The following is a 27,261-nucleotide window of genomic DNA, read 5'->3' as shown; positions in this document are numbered from 1 at the left end:
AGATAGATAGATAGATAGATAGATATCACTATACAAGAGAGAACTTAGTTATGATATTCTTTTCCACAACTGAAATAGTCTACTGAGCTGATTGGTGTTCATAATTACCTTTCTGAAGTTTTCCACCACATCAATGTGTGCATGGTAGGTTGCATCATTAAAGTGACACAAGCTGAGTATAGAAGCTTTTTTTTACTAAAGTGAAAACACTTAAAAATATAAAACTACATTCTAGTATAATCTTAATGTTGATGCATGTCTTGTATAGCATTACGATTGTCTTCTGACATTGTTAGAACAGTTGACTACTGAATAGGGATTTCCTGAACAATATTTCGATACGTATGATAAATTACGTCATCGGATCGTTTATGGGTTATGTCTTCTAAAAGAGGTTAGGGTTCAGTCAATTGCAAGTGATGGTTAAGTGTGCTTCAGTAAGTACAATACTATAAGTATATCTTTTAGATATGTATGCAGTAAAAACTACACCAAAATATGTACAGAATATGTATAAACTCAACTTGTGCCCCTTTAAGAATTGTTTTTGTACAGTTATATTATCATTGTATCATGATGATAGAATACACAGTATGAACACACTTACGTAAAACCGATGTAGATACTTCATTTTGAAAGGTTGCAATCCAAACTTATCCGTTACAAATTGCGTCCAACATATTTCTTCAACTAGAATACTATACAGGCCACAAGCCGAAAGACCTAAATTCACTTTGTGAATTTGTGACTCGTCACTTTATCGCTATCAACAACAATCTTGATGACTTATCTGTTTATGACATTGTTCTCATACACAAAACACAAAAATATTTCTCGCTTTCCAAATTTTACTCTTTGAAATTAACAATATATTATATAACATTCAATGACAGTCAAATTTGTACTAAATTACTGAAAGCGAAGATTTACTTGTTGTCACAGGGGTAACCTATTGGGTTGAAGGAAAGAAAACTAGAAAACTAATTCATAATTATTTAGTGATGGAGCTTACACTGTAGAAGACGAAGGGTGGTAAGCTGTGCAGAAATTACAATCAGAACGGATACATTTGTTGTGTCTGTCTCTTGCAGGGGGTGATTTATTGACATTGTAATACACAAATTATGCATGTGTCTGTGTATCTGCCAGAGGATGAGGTTATAAACATGAAATACACCGCACATCCCTAACTCTGTAATAATTTGGATAGACAAAACCATGTATCAAATATAGGAGATTGTACATTGCGTGTGGAATATGTCATGCACGGTTTGTGTACGTTGCAATTGCATGGTCAAGAAACAGATACATACTTTCAACAGTTGTGTTACTGTAACAGTGCATAATCACCTTGTACAGTGCACACTGCATTGCGGGTTACTGAGCAATCCACTGCAGCTGTTTCCATTTTATACAACCACGCATACAACCAATTAACAAGAAACTGTGCATTCTACACTTTCAAGTTTAAGCAAGATCGCAAATACTTGCTACATTTAGTCTGAATAAAATAAACCATTTTAAAACATACTGCAATTAGAGGCAGACACCACTTGAGTGCCAATGTATTGATGTCTGCATGGTGGACATTTAGACACCATGTGTGAACTGAATAAACGACACTTTAAAGTAAATTATGTCAGTCTATATAAGAAGTTCAATATCAGAAGAAAAAAAACCTCATTACCATTGGTTCAAATTCACCATACATCCACCACATAACCTGAAAATTACAAAATGTAATTCCATACACGTCATGTTACCATTAGGGTTGTCAGTGGTCGATCGAGTGGTTAAACCACGTGCTTCTTACCACTGCGGGCGGAGTTCGAACCCATTCTGCGTTTGATTAAATTGACCAACGCAATACGCTGTATTAAAGTAAGAAGAGTGTCGTTCAGTTTGACTATGGAAGTATGGGTTGACTCTACCGATCAAACAATGCAGGTTTTCGCTGGGCACTCCGGCTGGTTTCCTCCAGCACTAACGCTTAACCCTCCTCCCGTTGTTAGACAATGCCTGTTGGGTGGTACATTAATAAATAAATAAATAAATAAATAAAATAATAAATAAACAAACAACAAACAAACAAACAAATAAATAAATAAATAAATATTCATATTTATCTAAAATACAGATCCTCATCAAAGTCATTCCCACCAGCTGAGCTGTTCGCCATTATCAAAGTGACATAAGTATGTAATACATTTCATAATTTGTAATGTTATGATTTTGTCTGTGGTGGTGACAGTGGTGGGATGTGGTAGTTGTAGGCCTTGGAACGGGTGGCAGCGGTGGAATCATGCCAAAGTTAAAAAAATAATGCAAAATTATATATTAAAAAAACGAGTCAATGTAAAATGTGACCTCCCCTAAGACTGAGGCATACTTGGCGATCACCTTGGTATTGGTAGAACTTTGATTAACTTAAATTAGTAACGATATAGTAATCGCTATTATCAATCAATCAATCAATCAATCACTCACTCACTCACTCACTCACACTCACTCACTCACTCACTCAATCAATCAATCAATCAATCAATCAATCAATCAATCAATCAATCAATCAGTCAAAAGAATTTGTATAACACCAAAATCAAATACGACCTAATATTCTATGGCGCTGAACAGGAACAATAGTAGACCATTGTAAAAGGTTAGAATGCGCTTGCAAACAGTTGTGGCATGAAAAGTGTTGATAATATACCATACGATTAATGTTATGTAATGCTATCGAAAGCATGCAATGTATAAACAGTGATGGAAAATAATCAAAGTTGTTGGTGCGAATCCAACTTTGTACGCGTACTATAACGTTTATTCCACCGTACAATATCGAGTAGAGCCTAACGAAATACACAAAACTGCAACGCCCCTCCCCAAACACTGGAGTTCATCTATTGCCGTTTTTATTTAGTCCACATCGGATCCATCCGTTTTTCATGTAGCGTACTTGCATACATAATATTCAATGTGCGTTGAAACATAGATCCTGAAGTGCGCTAAAGACGTCTGTCACTGAAAACAAGACATAGTATACCATGTACCAGGAGAGAATTATTGTCATAGAGGGCGTCCTACAACACATCCCCCGGTTCCCGCCATAATTATAAGTACTCGATAACTCCCCATTCTTGGTCATCAAATTTATCAGATACGCTCAATAACGAATGTCTGTGAATGGATGATAAATTTGATGAATTTGACTATCACGGGATAGGCACAAGGCTTTGGGCAATGTTTTTTTTGGGGGGGTGGGGGTGGGGTGGGGGTGGGGGCATAATTTCAACCGGGCCTTTGCGAACCTTCGACCCTAACGACTCACACCACTAAAATAATTCTAGTGGTCTGAGATAGCGACTAGAGATCCTATTCTTTTTTTACATTCACTGTGACTCCTAATAAAGTTACAAAATTGTCCGTTTTCTTAGAGGAGGCATGTTGTATACGTCACCAGGGTGAGGCATTCTGGGAAACATACAAACTTTGGAGCTAAAGCTGACGTAAAATAGTAGCCTCAACCATGCCTCAACATTGTTTTGGCGCGGGCATACAACAGACTAATACTTGTCTGTGGGCATACCGGCAATGTCCCGTGAAAGAGGTGGTGTCAATTCATATTTGCTTGTTTTGTTTGCGTATTTGCATTTTAGCACGTTGACTTTTAATAGTAAAAAGAATCGATTTCAGTTAGGCCTACTGCAGCACCATACTTTTAAAATGTAGTCCAGCTGCCTTCTGATCTATGTTGGGATTTTATTTTCTTAGCAAATGTTGCAGTGGAGTAGAGATGTTATATAAATACTAGGTGCAGTTCATTTTAACATGGTCACAGATTCAAAACAGAGCTTTCGCTGAAGATTTTAATACAAAATGTAAACTTGCCACTATATCACATACATGAAATATTAACCACTAATTAACAGATACGATGTCTTTTTATAAGTAATTGACCAAATTTTAGTCAATATATCCATGGTTATTTGTATGGAAGTGTAACTACATACTACCATTGTTATTTGATGGGGAAAACATGTCCCCGGGCCGGCAGTTGCCGCTAGTGCAGGTTTAAAACAAAGTACGTCTTATTTTTCTCCTTCAGAATCATCAAAGAAAGTATATTTGACCTTTTTTTTGTCAATTAGTTTTGATGATTCAAAAGTGATCTTACGTTAAAACCATAGACCCTACACGAAATGTTACAACCAATTCCTTAGCAGTCGCATTCCACTGGCGCTAAAAGCGCCCAAGAACCAATCCCACAATGCCCCCTACCTCGTGTTTGCGCATGCTTAGTGACCTTGCGTTAAAGACAAAAAAAGAGAGCCAGTTCAAATTGTGTACAATTCATTTGTCGAATTCAACCGCGAAAATGTGCACTTTTCCAATAGATAGTGGCCGATCGGTGATCTAGAGGAACTATACACTATGGCAAAAGAGATGATAGGTGGTTGCTGTGTATGTTCGGATGAGCGTGGTTGGGCAGAAAACCCGTTGGTATATTGTGATGGTCATGGTTGTAATGTTGCAGTGCACCAAGGTACGATCTTTCACTCACTTCAGATCAGATAGTGTTTGGGGGCAAATCTCCATTCTATCCAATAACAAATTTGAGACAATTGCAAATAGCAAGTCAGGATGTTTTGATAACATGTATGCAATATTTATTAGTTTTGACACATAAGTCGGGAGAGATTTCTGTTATTTTGAAATGCGCTTTTGGAAAGATCAGATCGTTACAAACATTATCACGTCCGACAGATGACATGTCGACAGTGTGTACAGTAACGCTGGAAGTCTGGCAGGTGAACACCGAGTCACTCACCAAGGTCATAGGACGCCTCGTCACTTTCATTCAAGGCTAGTTTATTTATACACCAACACTGGTTTTACCTTCAACTCATGAGAAATTGCACTAGCGGATTTTTTGAGTCAGTAACCGTAAACGAGATTGAAATTGCATTATTTTCGCCGTAGAGGGAGGGACATGAAACGATGAAAACATGAAAATAAACCGGCCGGTACGCTGCTATTTAATTTGTTTGCAAGCTGAAGTCCTAAACCCTGTAATGTTGTTATTTTTTCGTTATGTATTTTTTTTTGAATGTTGAAAAAAATACACAAATCTTTCTGTAGAATTTGTTCAATCTGTCTAATGAAGTGACATGAGTTGAGTTTTTCATAGCTTTATTTTAGTATTTTCATAAGTAAAAAAGCTAAGAAAAACTTGTGCCACTTCATCAGACAGATTGAACAAATTCTACAAAAAGATTTGTGTGTTTGTTCAACATTCAAAAAAAAATCAAAGCATACTTTGATCCATGAATGCTGAAATTCATGACATGCCTTCTACAATTGCTACTATAACTACTGTACTGGGTACCAGGCTTGATAAGTGACATGACACGTTCATATTCCCTATCAATTTGAAATCAGTACAATGGTAGTGGTGGTGGTGTTATAATTTGGTCTTTGAGACAGTGAGAGTGCTGTTGATACAGTGCACTACAAGTATATTCCAGTTACCCAAGTTCGGCATTCTCATTTACATAATAATTTGCATATCATTAACATATTACAATGGCTCATACATGTACCAAAATAAATGTGGGGAAAGTCTGAAGAATTTATTTCAGTTTGAATGATTTTAACACAATTAATAATATAATTTATCGTGTAAAAGGGCCAGGGATAAGATTGATGGATGACACAAATTTGAGGTTGTATAACTCATTAGTTCCCCAGCAGAATGACGTAGACTTGGCAAGTTGGCCTCTCATACATGATACAAATAGGTACCCACTCAAGTTAAACCATGCCATTGGCCTAATAACCATTGAGTAGTTTCAAGTAGTTGGATTCGTAGTGTAAACGTAAAATAAAATAACCAGATTTAAACTGAATGCCTTCCGTAAGGGTAGTCTTACCATTTCATGATTTATGCAAGACATTTAGCTCTTCATCTGTGATGTTTTCAAGTCCCAGTGAAAGTTAGTTGTCAAAAAACGTTCAAATGCCAGGAAAGCTTGCCATCCTCGACTGCACTCGGCATTCGTGATCCCCCACATACCTGGGATATGTACACCGGTTTCCATGGCAAATAATAAATGAAATTGAAACCCGCATATCATTGCTATTAGTATTACGCATCAGAAAGTTTACATACTTCATGGTACGCATCGTAAAAGTTGAACAACTTTAATACAATGGAGTGATACAGTATTATTGCCCTACTTCGTCCCTGGGTGAAGTGTATGTACATTCTTGTTTTGATCGAGATTGACAGACGCACCATCTGCTCCAAATCGTATACATGTGTGAAAGGTGTGAAGTGAGCAGACGATCGTGACTGTACATTTTTGCAATAAAGCTTACAGATGATGTGTATTTTCAGTGCTCACCTCCTTGCTTTGATGTAATAATCTTCAGATTCAATGAAAATATCAATACAAACACTTGAAACCCCTGAAAACATAGTCTTTATCAGTTTAGAACAACAGCATGTATATCCGTACCTTAGCTTCCTGGTTTATCGTACATCGACGTTGGTGGCACACTTTTGAAACAAAGCGCATGTGTGACCAGACAATCGATTGATTAATTACGCAAATTGCTCATTAATATTCATGGGAATTTTACCAAAACCTAATCAGGTATTGCCATTACCCTACAGAATATGTCTTCAAAATTTTGTTTGAATTGAGCCAGCCGTTTTGGAGAAAACGATGACACAGACAGACACACAGAGACAGACAGACAGACAGACACACACACACACACACACACACACAGACTTTCACCCACTAATATATCTCTTCCTTACGGAAGAAAAAACTGTTCATTTCAGTTTAGCTTTATACAGTTGATCTTGAATTTAATTAATTGAAGGGAAAGGGAAATTTTATCATAAAAATTTGTTGGAAATACAGTGTCTAATGTGACGAATTTGCGGTTATGAATTATACACTACGTCATCGCTCAAGTGGGGTATTGCAAAATGGCGACCATACTCGTATTTCGACGATGTTTACATCGCAAATCACATCCTAAATACTAGTACATCATTTATGACTGTAATTCTACCACAATACCAAAACGGTGTAGTTATTCTTTTAGAGTGAGTATATATATTTTATGCTCCAATTTATATTTATCGGTCCAGTGTCAACAATTGACAGGACAACATACTTCGCGTACGTATGGTCCGTAGTATATACTGCACAATGCTTGATCATGAAGTAACATTGTCTAGCTTCCCAACAAACAGTAATGTGTAATCATGATATAATTTTAATGGGTTTTCACAGCAATTTTCACTAGTCTGATGGACTAGCATGATTAAAGCTACTAGTCAGACGAGAAATTGCACTAGTCTGGGACTTCGGACCACCGTAACTTTGAACCCCTGACAAGCTACATAAACTACTAGTAACCAATAGCATTTGGTATACGCTCGTATTACTTACTGAATACTTGAAAATGACCTTACATTGATAGTGTCATTATTTACATTACATGGGGGGGGGGGGGGGGGGTGTGTGTTACCTAACCATATGGTACCGTACAGTACCTGGATTTACAAGAAAAACTTTGTCATTAAAAATATATATACATTGTAATACTGTATATATTAATTAATGGGGTTTAGTTTTGGTCTACAAAATCCTCACAATGCAATGCAGTGTTCTCCACAGATTGTTCTGATAGCAGGTGCCTCATTTGCATAATGTATACATATTTGCATAACAATGATTACTTTTGTCAGGAAAGCTAAAATTATTTCAAATTATTTCAAAACGTAGCAATTATTTTTCTCAAGGAAGCTACAATTAATTTCAAACTAAATGTCCAGAGACGAGTAGGATTAAAAAAAACACATTAAAAAGTTTGAGTATCATATATAACTATCATTGTGTATACTGAAGTGTCGCATCTGGCCGAAATCTCGCGATACGTGAGCCTTACTATACATTACTTTTGAGGACTTCAAAAACTCACAAGTTTGTGATGTCATTACCCACCATATTGGAATTTTGTATACAGTCACCCTGGTTGAATGTTGCGATATATGATGGCCAACTATTACCCAGAAGTGTTTTCAGAGTAAATTTGAACACAAAAATGATGACAGGTTCAAAGGATGCAAATGTTCATAGGAACAATACAGGAGGTGGGAGACTATGACAAAAAGGCATGATATACCTGGGCGCAAAACTTTAAGCAGGGTGCTGGCCATCGATACAAGGGTACTTCACCCTGCTAAAACCCGTCATGGAGAACACTACAATATGTACATGTTGTATTTCCATCGTTTCACAATGAAAATGTTATTTCAAATGTAATAACAACAAAACAAGCCACAGGGGTGAACAAATCCATTTGTCCGAGGTCCGGAACCAGCGACTCTTTTTGCCCAGACCACACAAATTTGACTGTATCTGGTCTGTTGGACCAGTATGTTACTGTAAATAACCGTGTTAAAAATAGTAACAGCAACAATTGAAAATGAGCAAACATGAAATACGATCGCGATGGAGCTAAAGCTATATTATGCAAATTTACATGACCTTTCTATGCCATATGCATGAGAATGCCCCTCTGTTTTATCAAATTTGTGGAGAACGCTGTATGCAAGTATATACATATATACATACTTACATACATACATACATACATACATACATACATACATACATACATACATACATACATACATACATACATACGTATGTAAACAGACTTTATAAGAAACTAAATGAGGACGAGCAGATTTCCAAGCAGGACTAGTGGATTTCAATATCCACTAGTCCTGGTCTGGTAGGTTTTGATGAGAATTTCAACTCCTGCTAGAATTCAAACATACACATGTAAAATGACCAGTACTTGGGTAACTGGAATATAGTGTATATTGTATCAACAGAACTCTCACTGTCTCAAAGACCAAATTATAACATCACTGCCACCACTATCATTGTACTGATTTCAAATTGATAGGGTATATGAACGTGTCATATCACTTATCAAGCGTAGTACCCAGTAGTTATAGTAGCAATTGTAGAAGGCATGTCATGAATTACAGCTTTCATGGGTCAAAGTACGTGTGTGCTTTGATTTTTTTGTCAGGTTAGTAGATTTTTACATCAATTGTGGATGGGGGTGGTGGGGTGGTACTGGGACGCAAAGTCTGAAAAAGTTAGGGGTCCAAACTGCAAATCTGGGGGTCATTCACAAAAGTCAATAAATTATTATCTGTGAAAATTGAAATGTACATTTGTACGAGGTTTTGGACAATAGAAAGATCAAAATAAGGCCAAATACAAAAAGTTGTTTGGTTCCGGTTACCTGACTCCACTTAGTTTTTCACGCCGGCCCTAAACTTTTTTTTACATATTCAAGAAAAATGATAAAATCGCAAAAATCATGTATTCTTGCAAGAAATTGTGGGTGCAGAAACTGACATCAACTTGAAAAGACAATATAAAAGTATTCTTCCAATCTGTAATGACTGTACATCTGATAGGCAGAAATAAACAACATAGAGACCATTTGGAAAACAATGGAAAACCTGAACTAGACACTCACACATGAAAAAAAATATAATAAAATAAAAAATGTACCTACCCCACCTATTTAAAATTCAAAGTAATTGGAACCACACAAATTTTTTTTACGCCTAAGTAAGAACAGCCTTGATTAGTTATGATGGATTGGCAAAGGAAAACGCAAATACAAGACCAGTCATTAATTCAACAAAATTTTGAACATGTATGAAATCGGTAATTAAACATCGCAAGGGAGATCCCATTTAGCCATAACACAAATATTACGTAACTGGGCTGAGTATGATTTTATACTGTCACCCTTTTCTTGAAATTTTCTATCGTCGACTGCTTTCCAAAGTGTAGAAAAGCCTGACTTCAGAGACAACAATGTAACACTGCTCATTTGACTGCTAAAGTCCTGATGACAAGTTTTGAGTTTCAGAAATGTGTCCATCCTTCTGTAAATGAATTTTTTAGTCTTTGCTGTCAAACAAATATCGTACTCAATGACGTTAGGTTATGATCTCATGTGTAATGAACCCATTTGAAATGCTCCAGCCATCCTTTATTTGAACGATCAATCTGTGACTTCTTACTAGTGATGCCACTTATTCACCAGTAGAATCTGTCCTCAGACGGCCAGCCACCGAAGAAACTGCGGAAGCTGGTCTGATTGCTTGGTGCAGCAGCAATATTTATTTGAGAGAATCATGATAATAATAGTTTTGCCCAATCAGAAACGAGTTCACAGTTTGAAAAAGTATCTAAACAAAGCACCAACACAGTATATATTATGTTATTGGTTTACCCGATGACATGTGCAGGAATACATAATGAGATTTCAAAGCTTTCCATTTCAAATCAAGGGGGTTTCTACAGTAGTTATGTGAGCACTTCGAATGTAGAGATATAATATAAATGCTGAAAATCTTGCATCATCGATGCAGATGTGATTTTTTTTTTTGTGGGTCACAAGGCCATAATTAAGCGCAAAAGACACTATCATGACTATATTGTGTCATGTAAAACCCTGGCTTAGGGTATGACGTTTTGGTACCATATTGTGTGTGCTTCAATGAGTGTGTATTGTACATGTACATGTACGTATGTATTAGGAAATTGTGACAAAACTCGAACTAGAATCAACTCAGTGTCAATGCATGTGATTGTAGTACAACTCTGTCTAGTAAATGTACATGTAAAACCATTGTAATTCTACTTTCTCGATGTCTACATCATTCAGTGGCCATTGTATGAATCATACAATGGCCATGCTCTAAAAATAGTTTACAAGCTATTCACATATGTCAAAATAACTGTCAAGATGAGTTTGACTTGTCTAGGACGTTTTGATGGAGATGTCATAGGCAGGGACATTTTGTAGAATAACAGCTAGTGAATATCTTTGATGTATCAAAGAGCGTACATGTATGTGAAAAAGAGAATACACAAAGTACTACTTGTAAGACTGAGGCACTTGGTTGTGGACACTTGAACATAAACAGAACAATGTCAACAATAAAAGAAAGGTGTCAATGGTATTAAGTAGCCACAGACTCTGGAGCAAGGCCTCTGTCTTGAATCACCATGGTTGATCAACAACTTGAAATACCTGTATTGTAAGGCCCCGGGATAAACGTCAAACTTCTCTTATCACATAAATACGTGCATATCTTCTACTGTGTGACGTCAAACGGGTGATTTCAGAGCATATCACCCCTGTTCTACCGAACTATTTTTTCTCTGTACTGTTCTAGTGTTTGTGTCAATCCTACGCTACGATCAAGTTTATCGTAATAATTGTGTGCTTTCAAAACGTAATTTATTTTTATTTGATATATTTTATTCTATTTAAAAATCATGTAGATCGATGCAGCAGCCGGCAAGCTTACTTCCGATTTTCCGTCAAGCTCATATCTCTGAACTTACACAACCCGAGAAAATATGATTAAAATGACGGCACAAAAGTCGTATTCAGACAATTCTACTTACGTTTTAAACTAAATTCGATATTACATGTACATCGCAAGGTTATAACCAATAATTTTGGTTGAGAAACCACACAACAGTATGACCGATACCATACATATGGTAAGCTTGACCTCGTGACAGGTCACGCGATTATGTAATTTGCATAGCCGTCAGGCGCCATTTTTTAATACTCGATGAAGAATATAGTGCGAAGAAATGATGCAGTATTCGTAACATACGATTTAAAATTTTAGAAAAATATGGGGAAATACTTAGTTATGTGATAAATATATAATTCCATGAAATCAATGTTAGTTTTACGTCATAATGCTCCTCGTATGATTCCACGCACTACAAATTCTCGCCTACCGGCTTGAATTTGTATTAGTCCGCGGAATCATACTCGGAGCATTATGACGTAAAACTAACATTGATTTCATGGGATTATATATAAATATCTAATTATATCGAAGTCGACAGAAGCCTGGAATACATGTTGATGTCAAAGCTTGGAGGGTCTAGTGACGTATGACATGCTATGAGCCTCAAATCATATGGCGGATCAGACAAGAATTTTGTTGATACACAAAATCAAGGAAAACAACAATTACACTGAAGTGTGGTACATAAGCATTGAATATACAGATGAAGTTAATTTCAATACGAGAATGATGCACAAGTTGCCATGTGTTTGAATATGACAAGACTGCGCATATTGAATTGTGATTATTTTGTTCTTAAAATTCCACATGGCAGAAGTATGATGCATATTTCGAGTCGCACTGTCATTATTTTTGACACAGTGTCGAATTTAATATTAGTTGCTGCAACTAATTGTAATGAGCGTCGAATTTGTCATGTACCTAATCTAATAATTAGTATGGAACAAATTTCAAATCAACTCATGTTTGGAAATTATGTAAATGTACTAGGCAACACAATGCAAGACAATTTATGAATATTCAATGTGCATGTGTTCAATTCTCATGAATATGCAGTGTTCAACCATTCCAAATTTGAGGCAAGCCCCCCCCCCCCCCCCCATGAGACAGTGTGCGGCCACTAATAAGGGCTGCCACTAAACAATGGACAACTATTAATTTCACTTCGTATTTCTTTGCAATCGCACAATAAGTGGTGTAAAATCATAAAATTACTCTACAACCCAAAGTTTACAAAAATGCCTATATTTCCTGGAGTGGCATTCCCTGTCTCCTATTGATGAATTAGTAGTAGTTCATCAACAGATGGGTAAGAGAAGAAACAAATGACACCATTGGTGAGTCAAGATACATTGTAATTTGTGAGATGCTGATAAGGATATCAGGGTTCCACACCAATTTCAAATTACCAAGGAATGCCCATTCTAGATATACAACCAAAGCAGTATAACACAGTCAACACCAGAGGGCAGTATTTCAATTTGTTAGACAGGTGTATTTTGTGTAACAACATACATGTATGATCACTTGACAGTAAAAGGTGGTAAGGATATTATTGCTCATATGATATTTCCATTTTGCCACATTATGCGTTGAACACCATATCTGTACATTTGTTTGTAGTTAAAACATCACGTGTTTGACACTAAGAAAAACAGTAGCGCCTGAATGTCTGCATTGAGTTGCAATACATTTAAATGGTTTATTTCAATTAGACTAAAAGTGGCAAAAAATGCAATCTTGCTATTGAAGTGTGGCATATGCAGTTTCTTTATTGGTTTCTGCGTGGTTGTATTGAACAGAAAAGCTGAATGGTGTTGTGAAATTCACTTTACTTACATTGTTGTACTTTGGGAACTCCATGTACATGTAAGTGAGAGGGGGAACTCTGGTAAGACTGGATTCCGTACATGTACATGTACCATTATTTGTGTTGTTAACCATTGGATTGTATGTATCAACGTTTATATATTACATTTAACATTTACAGTTGACTTGTACAGTATCTGCATGTGTTTGTTACATAGATTCAGTGTTCTCTCTTATATTTTATTCACTCAGTGATGAAAGAACATATATGCTGTGTACCGTGAAGGGTTTATGGTGCGGTGCAAACAAAAACGGGGTTGCTTTGGTGTTTCACTCATTGGGAAATACTCCTAGTTAGTCCCCTCTTTCCTGGCAGCCATTTTGTATGCAAATTTTCCATGTCCAAAGCTATAACTCAGACATGCGTGAACAGATCTCATTCAAAGTTGCTATTAGGACAGTGTTATATGACATACATGTGCATATTCATTGTTGTCGTGATACGATCCAATATGGCTTCCTGGCAGCCATTTTGTATGCAAATTTTCCATGTCCAAAGCCATAACTCAGACATGCTTGAACAGATCTCATTCAAAGTTGGTATTAGCACAGTGTTCTGTGACATACATGTGCATATCCATTTTCGTCGTGATACAATCCGATATGGCTGCCTGGCAGCCATTTTGTTTGCGAATTTTCCATGTCCAAAGCCATAACTCAGACATGCTTCAACAGATCTCATTCAAAGTTGGTATTAGCACAGTGGTCTGTGACATACATTGTACATATCCATTTTCATTGTGATACAATCCGATATGGCTGCCTGGCAGCCATTTTGTTTGCGAATTTTCCATGTCCAAAGCCATAACTCAGACATGCTTCAACAGATCTCATTCAAAGTTGGTATTAGCACAGTGGTCTGTGACATACATTGTACATATCCATTTTCATTGTGATACAATCCGATATGGCTGCCTGCAGCCATTTTGTTTGCGAATTTTCCATGTCCAAAGCCATAACTCAGACATTCTTGAACAGAGTAGTGATATCAAAAACAACCATATGAGGCCAAACAACATTAACCAGGTTTGAAAATGACAACATAAACTGCCAGTTCCTTAAAACCCAATCATAGTGGGGGCTATGTCATTTTCAATGACTTGTTTGCACCATACATGTAGATCTTGGAGGGGACAGGGGACAGGGTACGCAACTGCAGTATTACCCCTCTAAGATCTATATTTACACATACAAACATGTATTCCAACACCTTCAAATGCAAAATAAATAATTATATAGAGGTGTTGTGTACAGTGGGGGGGGGGGGGGATGTAGATGTAGATGCAGACAAGTTTAATATGTTACTTATCAGTAGGAAAGGAAACATTTGAAGTCATATGAAATAATCAAGTCCGTGTGTAACCATTTTAGCAGAAACCTGTTTCTACAGCACTGTAGTAAAAGAATAGCAAAGTTTATCACTTCATACATTGTCAATGTGATTAACAGTAGGCAGAGGATTATGCTGTGTGTACGTAGTGTCTCTGCTATTGTTAGGCTGGCATTTAAAAAGTATGTCTAGTCTTTATGTATGTCTAGTCTTTATTGTATCCTATAAGTGAAATGCCAAAGCAACCTTATTTGTGTTGTAAAAAGCTTAGGGAGAGCACTGAGATAGCTTACGCTGTGTTTGTAAATAAATACCTTGGTCACCTAGTGTAACCTTGACACAGATAAACCGACACCAGTGACCTAGAATACAGCGTATTAACTTCTTATATTCATATTGTTTCATATTCCAAAAGAAATGACCCTGGTGCCTTGTCTATGTTTTTTCAACCAAAAGCTATATATGGTGTGGAATACATTGTCGAACCAAGGGCAAAGAAATTTCTTATGTTTTATTGAGGTAGTATAGAAGGCAATATAAGTTTATAACTGTAACTACTTTTCCATACATGCATTTACATAGTTATGTAGCATGACATGTTATAAACCTAAGAAATGTTCTGTCTGTCGCTTTGTTAATTTTTGTAGCTGGAACGTATACTTTTGTATATTGGCAAGGTAAATTACAACTCAGAATAACTCTGGAAATTGAGAGATCTTAGCCACCTGTCCCCAAAATTGTTGTGCAAAGACAGCAAAGTGTCAGTAACCCAAATGATGTATCTTGATTTGATATGGCCTTTTTGTTTCAATTACAGCTTGCTATGGTATTGTTACTGTACCAACTGGACCATGGTTTTGTAGGAAATGTGAGTCGCAGGAAAGAGCAGCGAGAGTGGTAAGACGTTGAAATATATTTGATCTCTGCTGTAGCCTGCCTACTCTGCTGATCTGTGACTGCGCTAGCGCTAGCCGATATTCAGCTTGTTATTGTAACCATTCAAACTGATAAAAGTTAGCCACAACCCCAAAAGCTGTTATTAGAATACAAACATGTTTCGATTTACATAAAATTTGCATGGTAAATCATCACATGCCGTATGTTGTGTACTTGTAGGGTGGTGAAAGTTACGGTGTACATTTACATAATGACTTCATTTGAATAATCAAACAGTCTGACATCTATCACTCCCCAGTGTGACATCGGTTTATAAGAATATTTTCAAATTGCACTACCCTCTTGATATACCTGTATTAGCAAGTGCTATCATAGTCACAGATCAGCTATGTAGACAGGTTAACTTTTGCTGTTCTGTTTAAGGTATGGTGAAATAAGTTAACACGGTAGCACTGTATATCTGTTTCATAGTTGGAAATTGAATGACATGAATGTTCTGTGTAGCCGAGTACATACACATAGTTTTACCTGTGTGTTCTATGTCATTTATTCACAGAGGTGTGAGTTATGTCCTCACCGGGAAGGTGCTTTGAAAAGGACAGATAATGGAGGTGAGATATATAAGTTTTCTGTATACTGAACTTTTTGTATCTCTATTTAGCCAAAACACGTTTTTGTTGATGAATTCACAAATGGATTCTGTACATGTTTGTATTTATCTTGTCTGTGCATCTGTTTGTCTGTCTTTCTTGGTATATCTGTAGCTCTATCTGCCTGTACATGTCTGTCTGTCTGTCTGTCTGTCTGTCTGTCCATGTTCATCTTTCTGCATGTCTCCCTGTCCATCTGCCTTTCTGTGCCATGTATCTGTTGGCACACCTGTGTGTCTGTAGCTACATTATGTCTGTTTTTGTCCATTAGTAAATTCATCAGTGTGTCTTGCCAATCTACAATCACTTGTGAACTATGATCACATAAATTTTGTTTAGCCCTGTTACATATATCTATATTGTTGGAGGCACATACGCCTATATTTCGCTGTTGATCTAACAAATTTATGGGGTATATAAACAGGATCTGAACTCTCCAGGTTTATGACAGTAAAGTTAAAAGAAGACTGTGTCTCTGAAAAAATTGAAGTTTATATAATAAGTCAATGAAATTTCATCAAAGTTGACACAGTATAGTGATAAAGAGAGGTGTGACTTGTAATATGTAACATTTTCAAATTGGTCTGTGATATGCAATAAATGACGTGATCCTGACCTCAAACTGTCAAAGGTCAAGGTTTCCTAATGCCAAGATCACTTTAATATAGGTATCTATGTTGAGTTTCTGAAATACTTTAAAAATTTTAATATAATTTTTTTTCAACACTATCAGTACTGATATTAAAATGTAAGAGGCCAATAGCTGACCTGATTGTGTACAAAGTGACAGCTGTTATATATACTCACACAGTGTTCTCCCCGCTATAGAAGAAGCATAGCACTAACACTATCCTTGCCACCCAGACTGCCATGCTTGGCAGGTTTCTACCATGCTTCAAATGTGTTCTACCATCCTTCAGCTTTAGCAACCTTTTAAATGACAATATTATAATAATACATGAAGAGAAATGGCTGGTCCCATTGTCTATGTATGTCAGTGGTAATTGTAAACAAGTCAGCATGTTTCAGTGTTGAAGACATGCATATTTGATCATTATGCAAATTATGTTATTGATATGTAAATCATGCAAATTAACAGTCATCGTTGCAATCTATCCAGGAGAGAACACTGTTAAATAATATGGCCACTTGAATGTGAGCTAAAATGATATTGAAAAGAAAGCTGAAAATTCAAGGCTAAAATATTGCGTTATTTTGTTATTGTATTACAGGATGGGCACATGTGGTGTGTGCATTGTACATCCCTGAAGTGAGGTTTGGAAATGTGACAACGATGGAACCAATATTGCTGTCTATGGTACCACATGAACGTTACAATAAGGTAGATTTTCTGTTTATGGTACCACATGCACAATACAATAAGTTAGGTTTTCTGGCTATGGTACCACATGAACGTTACAATAAGGTAGATTTTCTGTCTATGGTGCCACATGCACATTACAATAAGTTAGGTTTTCTATCTATGGTACCACATGAACAATACAATAAGTTAGGTTTTCTATCTATGGTGCCACATGCACTATACAATAATGTAGGTTTTCTATCTATGGTACCACATGAACCATACAATAAGGTAGGTTTTCTGTCTATGGTACCACATGCACAATACAATCAGTTAGGTTTTCTATCTATGGTGCCACATGCACTATACAATAAGGTAGGTTTTCTGTCTATGGTGCCACATGCACAATACAATAAGGTAACTTTTCTGTGTATGGTGCCACATGAACATTACAATATAAGGCTGGTTCAAGGTACATGTACGTAGGTACTCAGTCTGTGTAGATTAGTACAGTGCAATTTATAATGCTGTGTCATTGGATGAGGTGAGATGTCTTCTTATGCAGCTATACTTTCAATTATATTCATTTCATTTGATACCTATTCCTGTTATTGCTGCAGTTGTCAGTTTTACTAATTGAGCATGAGGATATCATTGAAAGAAATTGCAGACTTCAGGGCTCGAAATTAACAGTAGCCCCATGCCCACAGACTACTAATTCTGGTAATGGGGCTACCATAGTTTGCAGCTGGTAGCCCACTCTGGCTACCACTGATTATGCATTGAGGATGGAAGATTTATGGACATAAAAGTGACACACATATTAAATTTCCAATAGAGGAAATCTGTTTTTATTTCATGAATATCGGACTACAGGTCACAATCCTTGGGCTACCAATTTCTGAAACTGGTAGCCCACTAGGACTACCAAAGAAAAAAGTTAATTTCAAGCCCTGATTACTTACTGTGAGTGTCACTGTGTTGTGAGTGCGCTCTAAATCCAGAACTGAACTCTTGAGGTAAAATGATTTTATGCAATGTAATATTATTGTTTGGACTATACACTGTATGATTTGTTACAGCTGTGTTATATATGTGAACATCAACACAGGGAGAGCAAAGCAAGTACTGGGGCTTGCATGACATGTAATAAGAATGGTTGCAGGCAGTCCTTCCATGTAACCTGGTAAGAAATCCTCAATCAGTACACATATATGTTTGAACCTTAGGGAGGAAGAATTTTGGCAGTTTCATAGCACTAAATTGTTTAGTTCCCCTAACAGGATAACAGAATTTGTCTAGGTTCACCAGCTGTGTCTATGTCACGCACTGTATAATAGCATATGTCAGACACAGTAATATCTGATCAGTTTGCCACGCTAATTGAGCGGACAGTTGCTTGAACTTTGGTAAATCTTTCCTGTATTATTTGGTTCAGGAAGGAATGTGGAATGGTTGACCAACTGTACGATAGATACACATTTGTATTTAAGCTAGGGAGTTGGGTAGAATGTAGAACAGTGGACTGACTGTTTGATAGGTACACAGTTGTATGCAAGCTAGGGAGTTGGGTAGAATGTAGAACAGTGGGCTGACTGTTTGATAGGTACACATTTGTATGCAAGCTAGGGAGTTGGGTAGAATGTAGAACAGTGGGCTGACTGTTTGATAGGTACACATTTGTATGCAAGCTAGGGAGTTGGGTAGAATGTAGAACAGTGGGCTGACTGTTTGATAGGTACACAGTTGTATGCAAGCTAGGGAGTTGGGTAGAATGTAGAACAGTGGGCTGACTGTTCAATAGGTACACAGTTGTATGCAAGCTAGGGAGTTGGGTAGAATGTAGAACAGTGGGCTGACTGTTTGATAGGTACACAGTTGTATGCAAGCTAGGGAGTTGGGTAGAATGTAGAACAGTGGGCTGACTGTTTGATAGGTACACAGTTGTATGCAAGCTAGGGAGTTGGGTAGAATGTAGAACAGTGGGCTGACTGTTTGATAGGTACACAGTTGTATGCAAGCTAGGGAGTTGGGTAGAATGTAGAACAGTGGACTGACTGTTTGATAGGTACACAGTTGTATGCAAGCTAGGGAGTTGGGTAGAATGTAGAACAGTGGACTGACTGTTTGATAGGTACACAGTTGTATGCAAGCTAGGGAGTTGGGTAGAATGTAGAACAGTGGACTGACTGTTTGATAGGTACACAGTTGTATGCAAGCTAGGGAGTTGGGTAGAATGTAGAACAGTGGACTGACTGTTTGATAGGTACACAGTTGTATGCAAGCTAGGGAGTTGGGTAGAATGTAGAACAGTGGGCTGACTGTTTGATAGGTACACAGTTGTATGCAAGCTAGGGAGTTGGGTAGAATGTAGAACAGTGGACTGACTGTTCAATAGGTACACAGTTGTATGTAAGCTAGGGAGTTGGGTAGAATGTAGAACAGTGGACTGACTGTTCAATAGGTACACAGTTGTATGTAAGCTAGGGAGTTGGGTAGAATGTAGAACAGTGGACTGACTGTTCAATAGGTACACAGTTGTATGTAAGCTAGGGAGTTGGGTAGAATGTAGAACAGTGGACTGACTGTTCAATAGGTACACAGTTGTATGTAAGCTAGGGAGTTGGGTAGAATGTAGAACAGTGGGCTGACTGTTTGATAGGTACACAGTTGTATGTAAGCTAGGGAGTTGGGTAGAATGTAGAACAGTGGGCTGACTGTTCAATAGGTACACAGTTGTATGTAAGCTCGGGAGTTGGGTAGAATGTAGAACAGTGGGCTGACTGTTCAATAGGTACACAGTTGTATGTAAGCTAGGGAGTTGGGTAGAATGTAGAACAGTGGGCTGACTGTTCAATAGGTACACAGTTGTATGTAAGCTCGGGAGTTAGGGTAGAATGTGAATGTTAGTTTGATTGTCTTATTCATTCCTGTAGTGCCCAAATGCAAGGGTTGCTCTGCGAGGAAGCTGGGCAATTCACCGACAACGTCAAATACTGTGGCTACTGTGAATATCACTACAATAAATTGGTAAGGAACAGAGACAAATGGATAACTCCAGATGCTTACAAACATGTATGTACATACCAATAGCTGTGCCAGGCTGGAGTAGGGCCCCAGCTTTGGGTTGGAGCCTAACGCCAGTCTAGTACCAATAGCATCAATACCATTGCACCAGTTCAATAAATCCGAGTCTCAGTATAAACCAGAAAAAAAAAGTTGATTTCTGGTTTTATTATTCTGTTTCTGAGGTATAACAACTGTTTCAATGGCCGTGATGCCTGTGTGGACAAGCTTACATACAGAGTGTTATTTCTTATATTACATATAATTGATACCCTCTTGTGTTCTGCTGTGTCTTCGTAGGATAGCTTTTGTGCTGTTTTCTAGTTCTACACTGCACCTTTAAATGTAGACCCTACAGTATGTACTATGTTTAGAGAAAGTACAGCAATGCTTTTACAACTTACAGTGAACAAGACTGATTGTTTGCAGTCAAAAAACTATCAGCTTATCAACAGCGCCCTCTATTACTGAACAAGACTGACAGTTTGCAATCGCAAATTGTGTTGTGTGTATTGGTTAACATTTTAGACCTCACTACATTTTCCCAAAGAGGATATAAAGTACACTATAGTGCAAAGAGGTCTCATATGTTAGAGCTGACCACAGGGAAAGTCAGTTATTGACAATACCAGTAAACTAGTACGGCAGCTATGTAAGAAAACAAGCAGTGTACTGTGGAACTTGAAAAGAGCTACAAATACTCAAGTAGGATAGATATTGAAATCTTGTTGTTTTTATCTGTGATTTGATACCAAAATTACTATATCTTGGATAATTTTCATGATATCTCACCTGTTATACATGTTGTCAAAATGGTATTGTCGACTACATTTTGTGTTATAATAAAAACACAAATCTATTTATTTTAAAAAAAACAAAAAAAAACATGGCATGTTGACTGAGATTTGCTACTGTTAGACATTGAAGTACAGTGTTGTGTATTTACAATTAACTGATATTTTTCTCTTCAAAAAAACACATTTAGTGGAAGTTTCAAATCAAGGCCTGTACATCGATTCCGCCGGAGTTTCTGATCAATGCAAGCTCCATACTGATAAGTGAAAATGAATGAAACCAATGGATTTTATCTCTTTACATGTAACCTCCATGATTGAAACATTGTGATTTCAGAAATTTTTTTTCATGTTAAGAATTTGACCACATAATGTGTGTGATCCTCTTTTTAAAGGGAAAGTCATGTATAACTTCTAACAAGAAAGTACTATAGTTCAATTGTTGGAGTATAGTAATAGACAATGTATTTTTATATCCCCTGATAGAAGAAAGACAAAGATACAATCAAAACCATACCAGCGTTCAAGCATCATTACACAACAACTCCAGAAAAGGAGAAAGTTGCAGAGAAAAAACATGAAAAGCATAAACAGAGGAAGAAACACACATCGAGCACAGAGGCTAGTGTGATTACTCAAACGGAATATGAAAAGACAAAGACCGATATTTCTGAGACAAACTCACCTGCAGGGGAAAATTCCTTGAAATGTCTTGAAGAAACGGCTGCCAAGTTCACGAGTGCAAACTTCACAGAGACGGAATTTACATCAAATAAACCAATTATTGAACCTCCTGTACCTCAAACAGATATTATTGTTGCACCAGCACATAAAAGCAAGAAACATTCGGGACAAAGAGGACGAAAGCCAAGTTCTTGTAAGTCCTCTGTTACTGAAAGTGTCAGTGGACGATCAGAAAGTCCAAGTTCAACTGCCAGCCAAACAGACCTTCCAGGTTTAGGACTGCCAGAGATCAATGCTAATGCTGCAGAACATAGAGCTACCCCAAGTGATGACGGTTCCTCAACCAAGTCCAAAACAAAATCACTAGCTCGATCCTCCAAAGAACCGTCACGGGAACCAACACCTTCAAGGATACCCAGTGTTACCACGGAAACTATTGAGCAGAAAGATCTACCTCCTGCAATTTCAACATCCACTCCTACACCCCCTCCTATTTCAGTTGACACAACTGTGCCCATGGTTGTACAAACATCAAACATTTCACCAAAAAAGACATACGAAAGTTCCTATCACGATTTCATGTCCAAGTATTCCCAAAACCCTGGTCCTGGAATTGCAATCAATGTAAGCCATATTCCAACCAAAGAAGCTGAACCAACTGTCTCACCTATCACTATTGTCAAGTCACCTGATAAACATGATAAAAAGAAACATCGTGTGAAAAAGAACAAAGGGCATCCAGGCAGACCCAAAAACTCAGCCAAGACAGTGAAGGATCTCATCAATGAGACATCGCAGCCCTCACCTACTAAAAAATCCAGGAAATCAAGTTCATCATCGTTGAATAGTTCAGTGAATACACTTAGCTCTAGTCTGAATATTAATCCCATGAATGACATGAGTCCCGCACACTCTGGACAATTCCCACCACACCTGATACCTCAGGGATCCCCTGTCCGACTCCCTAACTCTAGTCTAGCCATGTCACAGAGCTCTGTATCAACACTTGGGCTTTCTGGTCTATCCGCCAGTCATAGCCTGTGTGGTAGTATGACCCAACAACTGTTCACCAACCAGCTGTCCACCTCTCAGATGCCGTCACTGACACCCGAGAATGCTGATAATGCTGCCAGTCAAGGTGAGTAGGGTAATGTTAATTACAACTACAGAAATAACACCAGTGCATTTGCTTGATCAACGGGACCTTCACCAAAAGACAAATTAGGTAAAGACACACAAGATACCTCGAATAAAGACAACAGCTGGTGGAGGGAGACGTGACATTTATCAGTTTGATGTGATGCATTTTTTGTTGTTTTGTCTCAGTATTATCACAGACAGGCAGTATCTGTCATGTGTCCCTGTTTATTAAATCAATCTCTGCAAAAGATAGATGCCTACAACAATTGTATTACAATGTCTATGAATCATCCTCTGCAAGAGACAGACTCAAGCAACAATTATATCCATTCTGACTTTTGTTCCTACACAGCTTGCTGTCTGTAGTGTATAGGGTTCGGGATCGCATGAGGTTTTATGCTTTGGCATGTTACCGACACAATTTACATTGTACTTGTATGTCTTTATGCACATTGTCTCATTCCTGATTGCCACAAACAAGCAAATGCACCGGTGTTATTTTGTGAGTTGTATGAAATACGTGTTCATGTACAGCTTCAGTTGTTTACATGCACTGAAGAATGGTCTGTAGCTGATAATGCACAAGATGCAAAGGGAACAATATACAGATTGGAATTGTCAGTCCATGCAGAGGGGGTTCATCTCTCTGGTTAGCAAGTGCTGGTAAAGTTCATCTGTAGCTGTACACATGTATGTGGACAGTACTGATGAATGTCTTGTGGCCCCCAGTTACAACGCTCAGAGATACTACGTACATGTCTGACCCCAATGAGTTTGCTTTGCAGGCTATAAACTTTAGAAGACTAGTGTGGCAATTGACAAGAATGTAAAATATTTCCAAACTGAACTTTTACAAAATGATGGACACAAGTGTAACATTTGTGACACCATAATGTTTCCCTTTGTAAAAGTCAGTTAGAATCATTCTATCTTTACTTCAAATTGTGTGCCTCGTTTGTGGTGCAGCATTGTAGATTTGTTTATATTACATAGATTATTTTTCAATTTTGTTTTTGTCAACAGGTGGTGCTGAGTCTGGTTTCAGGGATGTATTCAATACAGCTGCCACTAATGGCTTACTTGTAGGTCCACATAGACAAAATAGTCTTCACAATAGTATACAAAGAAATCAATCAGAACAGCAAGATACTGTGTAAGTATGGTGACACTTTACAGTTAATTCATAGTCAATCATAGAATTGTATCTATGGCCATCATAGCATTGTAGTATCTATGGCCATCATAGCATTGTAGTATCTATGGCCATCATAGCATTGTAGTATCTATGGCCATCATGGCATTGTAGTATCTATGGCCATCATAGCATTGTAGTATCTATGGCCATCATAGCATTGTAGTGTCTATGGCCATCATAGCATTGTAGTGTCTATGGCCATCATGGCATTGTAGTATCTATGGCCATCATAGCATTGTAGTATCTATGGCCATCATAGCATTGTAGTATCTATGGCCATCATAGCATTGTAGTGTCTATGGCCATCATAGCATTGTAGTATCTATGGCCATCATAGAATTGTATCTATGGCCATCATAGCATTGTAGAGTCTAATGTTTTGTCAACACTTACAATGTAATTGTCATCGTGTATCACCCCAATATTTACATGGATGACTTAAGATGTTTGGGGATGAAGTTCTAGGCATTGATACCTACAGATAATGACTTCAATGTCTATTTTATATACTAGTATAACGCTAATAAAGTGTGTTTTCACTCTGTGTATTTCCAGACCACCTTTTCCAGCGACAATGGAGGAGTTACTGGAAAGACAATGGGAGCAAGGATCAGAGTTTCTTATGCAGCAGGGTGTACACTTTGACAGTGAGTTTCCTATGTGTTATTACCTCTATTCAACACTCCCCCACCCCCCACCCCCACCACCACCACCACCACCACCCACCCCCACTTCCCCATTTAACCAAATTTTATCAAGACTGAAGCCAAAGTTGGTTTCAGGTTCCAGACATGTATAATAATGTATTAACAATTCTGAAAAAAATGTGTGAAAGGTGAAATGCCATGTGTTGTTGAGGAGAATAAAGAATTGAAACCTGTCTTTTGATTCTTTGAACAGAGTGGACATTTTACAGCTGTCCTAGGATACTTATGTATTTTGATTATTTTCCATCAGAGATATCTTTTGTGTTGTATTATGTCAATGTATCTGTGTAAACACATATATTACCACTCTACTCTGAACCACTGTACAGTAAAAATACAAACAAACCCTTTATGTGTGAGTCAAAACAAGCACACGCACACACACGCACACACACACACACACACACACACACACACACACACACACACACACACACACACACACAAAACACTTCCCCGCTAAAATGTTGGTGAAAATAACACAATATATATTATTTGAAACGTCTTCCAATATAGTTGCTTCTCTACTCTCCTGCCTACATCAACTAAGAGCTGAAAACCACAGATTAGAAGAACACGTGAAGAATCTAGTTGCCAGACGGGACCACCTCTTAGCAGTCAATGCCAGGCTGTCTGTTCCATTGGCTAATTCAACATCAGCTGCAGGGGGTTCCACTGATACCAGTCCCAGTGCACAAAGTAATAGAAGTCCAAGGTTGAACAATTTGATTCATCCAGAAGCTCAACAAGCACAAACTCAGGTAAGGATTTCGCACCCCCTGTTAAACTGACTCAAAGAAATACTGTACCCATAACTAGAGCCCGTTGGGGGTTCTGGACATTAGCAGGTTGTGGCTGTCTGCTACTGACTTGGCTGCCAAGCATCTCCCACCCATGTGTTATAGGATTCTTGGCAGGAAACTTGATCCGTGTTACACTGTATTGTTGAGCCATGAATTCTTTGAAGATTCTTGCTCTAAAGCTGTGGGGGGCCTGGCAGTATTTTTCAAAGTATAGAATTGACACCAGACCATAGTTTTACCAGAGTATTGGTCGTCACTAGATAATTTCATGTTTGTCATTCTGTTCTAGGATATGAACACAAGCCACAGTTCCATGAATCAATCCAACAGAAGCCCAGGTAGTTCACTACATTCCAGCAGTCCAGGACAGGCCAACCAGCCACCACAGCTACCAGTAGGTGTGCCTCCCCCTGGACCCGTAACACAAGTTCCGACCACACCGCCCCACCCTCAGGCACCGTCCCTTCACCCACAGCCACAGGGATCTATGGCATCAACCCCAGGACAACAGGGAAACATCCTACCGGGAATGCAGCATCCACATGGACATCCATCAATGCCAGGACAATATTTGGATGGCAGAGTAAATATGTCATCACATCACCAAGAGAGGTGAGTAGGAGTGGACTCTGAAAAGTCCACCACAGAGGGCGCTCTTCACAGTTTCACATTCTCCAATTATGGGTTAACACAAACCTACCAGTTTTTTATTGGCCTAAAACTGATCAAAACTTGTATAATAACTTTTGGAGTAATTCACAAATACAAGAAATCACAATATTTGGAATTCATTACTATTGAAATATGTCCAAGTTAGATAGATTTTTGGACAGATTTTGCAATACAGGTGATTGATGGTGTAAAAATAATCCTCGTCTAGAAAAGATTTAAATATACCTTCGGGAGGCATTCGTACAATTTCACCTTACCTCAGAAGAGTGTACTGTCGATGAATACTGACTGTCCAAAGTATCTATATATGAAATGTGTATGATGTATGTATGCATGCATGCATTCATGTATGCATGTGTATGTATAAGTATGTATGTATGTATGTATGCATGCGTGAATGTATGTATGTATGTATGTATGTATGTATGTATGTATGTATGTATGTATGTATGCATGGATGGATGGATGTATGTATGTATGTATGTATGTATGTATGTATGTATACATGTATGTATGTATGTATGTATACTATGTATGTATATGTGTGTATGTATGTATGTATGTATGTATGTATGTATGTATGTATGTATGTATGTGTATGTATTATTTGTATGTGTGTGTGTGTGTATGTATCTATGTCTTTAATTGTGTGTATATAAAACACCTTTTTTGATAGATGTATACCCACTTAAC

At 37.7% G+C, this 27,261-nt stretch overlaps 1 protein-coding gene across 1 annotated transcript in view; it reads left to right on the top strand.

Moving 5' to 3' along the window:
* The first annotated feature begins 4,322 nt into the window (after nucleotides 1-4,322).
* The window catches only part of LOC144433557 (protein AF-10-like), a 28,957-nt gene continuing 6,018 nt past the window's right edge, over nucleotides 4,323-27,261 (top strand). The window contains exons 1-11 of the mRNA XM_078121877.1: nucleotides 4,323-4,543; nucleotides 15,475-15,554; nucleotides 16,111-16,165; nucleotides 17,437-17,546; nucleotides 18,590-18,693; nucleotides 20,444-20,582; nucleotides 21,854-23,189; nucleotides 24,215-24,344; nucleotides 24,942-25,033; nucleotides 25,610-25,854; nucleotides 26,186-26,508. Of these exons, the coding sequence (XP_077978003.1) occupies nucleotides 4,432-4,543; nucleotides 15,475-15,554; nucleotides 16,111-16,165; nucleotides 17,437-17,546; nucleotides 18,590-18,693; nucleotides 20,444-20,582; nucleotides 21,854-23,189; nucleotides 24,215-24,344; nucleotides 24,942-25,033; nucleotides 25,610-25,854; nucleotides 26,186-26,508 (2,726 nt within the window). The 5' untranslated portion in view covers nucleotides 4,323-4,431. The remainder of the gene's footprint in view (nucleotides 4,544-15,474; nucleotides 15,555-16,110; nucleotides 16,166-17,436; nucleotides 17,547-18,589; nucleotides 18,694-20,443; nucleotides 20,583-21,853; nucleotides 23,190-24,214; nucleotides 24,345-24,941; nucleotides 25,034-25,609; nucleotides 25,855-26,185; nucleotides 26,509-27,261) is intronic.

Source organism: Glandiceps talaboti, chromosome 4 (genome assembly GCF_964340395.1).
Source record: "Glandiceps talaboti chromosome 4, keGlaTala1.1, whole genome shotgun sequence".
NCBI classification, from domain to species: domain Eukaryota; kingdom Metazoa; phylum Hemichordata; class Enteropneusta; family Spengelidae; genus Glandiceps; species Glandiceps talaboti.
Note: the sequence above shows the minus strand (reverse complement) of the source record. Positions and strands in the feature narration are given on the sequence as shown.